The sequence below is a fragment of the Centroberyx gerrardi genome, chromosome 23 (assembly GCF_048128805.1).
Source record: "Centroberyx gerrardi isolate f3 chromosome 23, fCenGer3.hap1.cur.20231027, whole genome shotgun sequence".
Lineage (NCBI taxonomy): Eukaryota > Metazoa > Chordata > Actinopteri > Beryciformes > Berycidae > Centroberyx > Centroberyx gerrardi.
In genome coordinates, this window is record NC_136019.1 from 12,147,295 (window position 1) to 12,152,258 (window position 4,964).

Here is a 4,964-nt window from a genome sequence, read left to right on the forward strand (position 1 = left end):
ATCATTACACAGAAAACTTGACTGTCATGCTGCTCTTGACAAATTTGACTGTAATGCGAGCAACAAATAAACTCTCTGGCCCTCCTCGGGACACAAATCACGGCGGAGTAACATTGCCATCTAGTGAGCAGAGAGGGAAATACATTAGGCATTGACATTCTTTTCACCCATTACAAAAGACCAAAACCTCCAAATATATTCATTCAGCCAGGGTAGAAAAGGCCTTGATGTGTTTAATTCTGTATTTCAGATTTATACAGCATTTAGTGATCTTCAGTAATTAATCATTTCTATTTACTTCTGTTACAGCGTTCCAATATGGACTTATAACACAAAATGTTCTGAATTTTACATTCAGAGAACAAAAAGTCAGAGTTAAAAAACAAACAAATCAACCATATTCATGCTGTACAATTATAAATGCATCATTCAACCAAAAAATAAGTTCTCCAACTGTAAATTAAAGTATTTAAAGTGAAAGTGAGATGTAAAACAAGTCTTTTAAACTTTTTTCTCTCCAGGGGGCTTTTTCCCGTCACTGGCTTTCATTAGAGCCTTGATGGCCCTGGCTCTCATTTCCAGCTCTAGAAGCTCCAGCTGCTGGACTGAAGGCTGGCATATCACTGGTGCCAGACTTGAGACCGGTCCACCTTGAACAGGTAAACCTACAGCCGCGGACTGTGGTGACGCCCTCTGTTCTTTAGCCTCCTCTTTGCTTGAAGTGGATGAGAACGCTAAAATCTCACTCACGCTTTTGTCTATGTCCTTTTGGATGTCTTTCTTTGCTTCCACTGGTTGGCTGTCCACAGGTAACTCTGTATTTGCTGGTTTTGCAGCTGGGTCAGCAGCTGGGTCAGTGCATTCCCCACTACTGGCCGCTACTTTCACTACGGCATCTTCGGTTTTAGCAGCCTGCTCCTCTTTGGGCCCCTCGATGTCACTATCATAAGTGTCTGCGTTGATGCTTAGGACGTCGCTCTCCTCGCCCGAGCCACCGCCCTCTGTAAAGAAAATTACACCAAGACATTTTAAATATGAAAATGTAATCTTTGAAGTCTTTGATTAAATGCCCGGAGCGTGTTCCTTTTGAAAATAGTTAGTTCACCAGCCATGTATTAATTACCTTGCTTAGGGTCCTCTGTTTTAGCACTTTCTTTGAGGGAAGATGTAGAGTCCACGATATTGTCTTGCCTTGATGGAAAAAATGGAACAAATGTATGAGGATATGACAGTATGGACACACTCCAGTTCCTTCTGAAACTGTGCTTTAAGTAACTAAGTTAGCAAACTGATCTACTCACTGGCTTTCCAAGGTCACTTCTGGGTTTTCATTGTCATTTCCAGATGTCAGCTCCTCCCCTAGATACAATAAGAAACGGTTTTGACTGAACAGAAATGTCTTGTTTAAAATATTGGATTGTTTCAAGTGCAGACAGTCCAGATAGTAACTGTGAACCTCTTACCTCCCAGGATCTGAAGAAGATTTATCTGTGAGATCTGCTCCAGTTGCTCCCAACACAGCTTCTTGATTTCCTCTGAACTACAACCCTGTGAAGGATAATATGTTTAGAAAGTACTTTACTTGCCAAGTTGAAAGTCTCTTTGACTGCAAGTTGCTTTGATAGTCTTTTAAGCAAATAGCAAAAGCCTGTGGCCCTAACTTTCTATCCTACACATAAGTCTATATTAATTTTCTATTTCAAAATACTATACTCTTTCTAGAGTGGATCACAAGATTTTGGTCACTGTTCAATAACATTTTATAGCTATAGATAAATTTTAAGCAAACTGCTTAGATGTCACAAAAAAGTAAAATGCAGGTGTGTTTCCATCAGCTGGGTTGAAGTGAAAAACAAGCTTATTGAATATACAACTACGCCATAAAACTCATCTACGAGAAGATGGAAAAAGTGTTTAAGAAATTATTACTATTGCCCAAGTCGTTATTGTTCTTTGGTATGAGCTAACGTCGCCCATATTTCATACTGTCGGAAGACAACAACGAATAAATGTACTTGCCAATATTATAATACACAAACAAATGTCCATAAAACCACATGACAATATTTCAGAATGTCCAAAGCCTCTTTTCAACTGTCGTGCAAAGAAACTCATTTATCAGGCTGGACATGCCAATCCTACATCATTATTTATTCAACAAATGCTATTCACTATTTGTTTGTAAAGCTTAAAAACCTTTCTACAATACTGAGGACATCTTATTCAAAACTGCCACTTCCATTTAGCCTTTATAATTCAATATATACCTAACTAAAACTACATACCATGTAGTCACTGTGTACCAGGACCCAATAACAATATTTTTCCATACTTATTTGTGCAATTGCAACAGTGTAGGAACCATGTCCACACATAGACGGTTGTGTCATCATGCACGCTCACACATTACCTTCAGCTCATCAGGCAGCATCTTCTGCAGCTTCTTCTCCCCCAGCACATGGAAACACTGCTCCAGCATCTCCCGCCTGTCACTGACATAGGCGCTGATGGGCTGGAACGGCACGCTCAGGTCCAGTCCTCCTTCCTCGATGTCACTGCCAATCCTGTCCAGCTCGGGGTCGGCTAGCTCATCCTTGGAGTCCTGCTTTTAGGGAGCCAAGGAGTTGTTGAGACACGGCGTCTGGGGGTCTTGAAGAGGTCTAATCATACCAAGTAAACTCAAGGCCTTATAAGGTCTTGAATGCCAATGTCAATGCCAATGTAGCGTTTAAAATCTTAAATTCAGTTTTAGAGGTCTCAAAAATGTTGTTGTTTCTTGGTGTGCTGCTTTTAAAAGAAACTGGTCTTATATTTGATTCTAAAAGGCATTAAAAGTTCTGAAACAGTCCTAAATGAATCTTAATGAAATCTTTTGTTGGTGTTTAGCTGTAGCAGAAATAGGGAGAAGTGTACCTATCCATTATCACGATTTAGAGATTTGCACACAGCAAAATACTAGCAAAGTCTGCTGTCGAAAATATGAATATAAACGTCTAGCAGAGTACCCAGTCGGGGTTCACCAAAGCCATAATCAGTTTTCACCGGTAAAATGCAGAAACATCAGGTTATCACTACGTTACCATTAACGACACTAACAATCATCAACACTTCCTTGGCTATCAAAACAACAAGCTAGCAACATGGCTAGCCTGATATACAGAGTATCTCACCTCCACGCTGGATTCAGTGCTTCTGCGTTTTCTGTTGTCGTGCCGTTCTTCAGATTGCGAGTGTTTTCTTTTCTTTTCCGTGCTATTAGATTTCTTTTTCAGCATTTTTCCAAGCTAGATACGCCAATCCTTCTCTGTAAACCGCTCGCAAGCTAAAGTTGTGTACGTCGCGGCACAATTACGTCATTAACAAGCGACAACTTCTTCTTGTTCGGTGACTTTTCCAACCAGCTTAACTTTTTTTTGTACCGCCACCTATTGAGCTGATGTGTTGTCCTTTCTTCTTTTGGAGTGTGTGTACCAGTCGACGGTACTAATACAGTATTACTGGTCTTTCCTCAGATATCTCTTACCCACCTCTCTCGTAGTAAAGGAGCACCATCAACCATCTTCAGCTGTTGGCTCATCATGTTTTCGTGTCAAGTTGGGCTTACCTTGCGGCTCCAATCATCCAAAAGTGAGTCCAAAACTACTCTCAAACGCTGTCTTCTTCATTTAAATTGACTGCAGACCGCACTCATTAAGGCGTGTCACTGCCCTCCACAGGATAAAACACAAACAAGCGAGTCAAAACGAATAAACAAATAATTGAAACATAAATTTGGTCCAAACTGCTGTAAAAACTATGAACTGGAATTTTTCTGCAGCAAGATTAATATCTAAAATTTTCCAAGCAAAGTGTATTACCTCTCAGACTAGTAGACTTTACTTCCATTGCTCACTAAATGAGCATTGCAGTGGGGGTAGTGTCGTGTGCCCATGTACAAGTCAACTGATGCAATAAATTGGTGAGTATAGCCTACGGTCTGACATTGTAACTGACAAATAATCTCCCTGAAGGCACAGCAACACAGACTCATATTCAGCGATTGATGCTATAGATCAACGTGTCTCTTAACTGCACAAACTGTATTTTCACTGAACCTGAAAGAGGTGCCCTCCCTGCGACCTCTCTCTGGAGCTCTTAAGTCTTGATAGAAGTGGAAATACATTCAAACTATATCCCATGATCATTTTAAACTTCAAAGCTTGCTCTGATGTCTGGTGACACAGTCAATCACAAGTCCTCTTCCTGTAATTCGGGCGGACTTGCCATCTCCCAGTATCCATCCGCTCCACTTCATCCAGATTTGAAGAAAAAAACCCAAACATATATAGCAGACATTTGTTACAGCAAAACCTACAAACCTGCTGCTTCTGACTCAACTACATCATTCATATTTCTTTTTTTTCTCCCCACATTTTAAACCATACAGCACTATCCTCATTATTTGTAATATTTGCTTACAAAGGAATTGGAGTTAGCATAATTAGGACTTTTATTTTCCACACAAGCACTCACGTCTTTACTTTTTGAAGAACTCAGGCTACTATGAAAATAATAATAATGATGCATTAATCATACCTCACATCTGTCAAACCACAATTTGAAATGTATGAAGATGCAATTTTCAATCGGTTTAGCACATTATGCATGAACCATACAAATGTGTAAAAATGTGCATGAAAGAAGATGGAATTCCAAATGATGCTGCACGTTTCCCCGTACAAATCCTGTGGGACGACATAATCAAAAAACAAAAACACTGCGCTTGAGACTGTTAGGTGCGTACTACCAAATGTAGAATGAAAATCTTGGAAAAAGAAAGGCATCACACATTGTAAGATGACTAACAAGCTCTATGGCAATTGAAAAAAATATCAGTTATATATATCTTAAATTGCACTAGAGATTGTCATAATCTATGGTCATATCTATTCATTGAAGCATGATCATTTTAGAAAACAATACAA

General features: G+C 39.6%; 1 protein-coding gene across 2 annotated transcripts; it reads right to left on the reverse strand.

The window, feature by feature from the left end:
• Positions 1-218: 218 nt before the first annotated feature.
• caap1 (caspase activity and apoptosis inhibitor 1) lies at positions 219-3,331 on the reverse strand. 2 transcript variants are annotated; one of them, XM_071902871.2, is made up of 6 exons: positions 3,171-3,331; positions 2,411-2,602; positions 1,464-1,548; positions 1,302-1,359; positions 1,124-1,191; positions 219-1,001 (listed from the first exon to the last, which is right to left on the reverse strand). In XM_071902871.2, exons 1-6 carry the CDS (start codon positions 3,273-3,275, stop codon positions 502-504), a joined length of 1,008 nt encoding a protein of 335 aa, XP_071758972.1. In that variant the 5' UTR covers positions 3,276-3,331; the 3' UTR covers positions 219-501. The 2 variants fall into 2 exon arrangements, with proteins under 2 accessions (XP_071758972.1, XP_071758965.1); XM_071902864.2 differs by having other exon boundaries at positions 2,411-2,605.
• Positions 3,332-4,964: the final 1,633 nt, after the last annotated feature.

Coding starts and splice junctions, on each gene's coding strand:
- caap1 (XM_071902864.2), bottom strand. CDS start 3,275: ATGCTGAAAAAGAAATCTAATAGCACGGAAAAGAAAAGAAAACACTCG. Junction 2,606..3,170: donor GCACTGAATCCAGCGTGGAG/GTGAGATACTCT, acceptor GCTCCCTAAAAG/CAGGACTCCAAGGATGAGCT. Junction 1,002..1,123: donor AACAGAGGACCCTAAGCAAG/GTAATTAATACA, acceptor TTTTCTTTACAG/AGGGCGGTGGCTCGGGCGAG.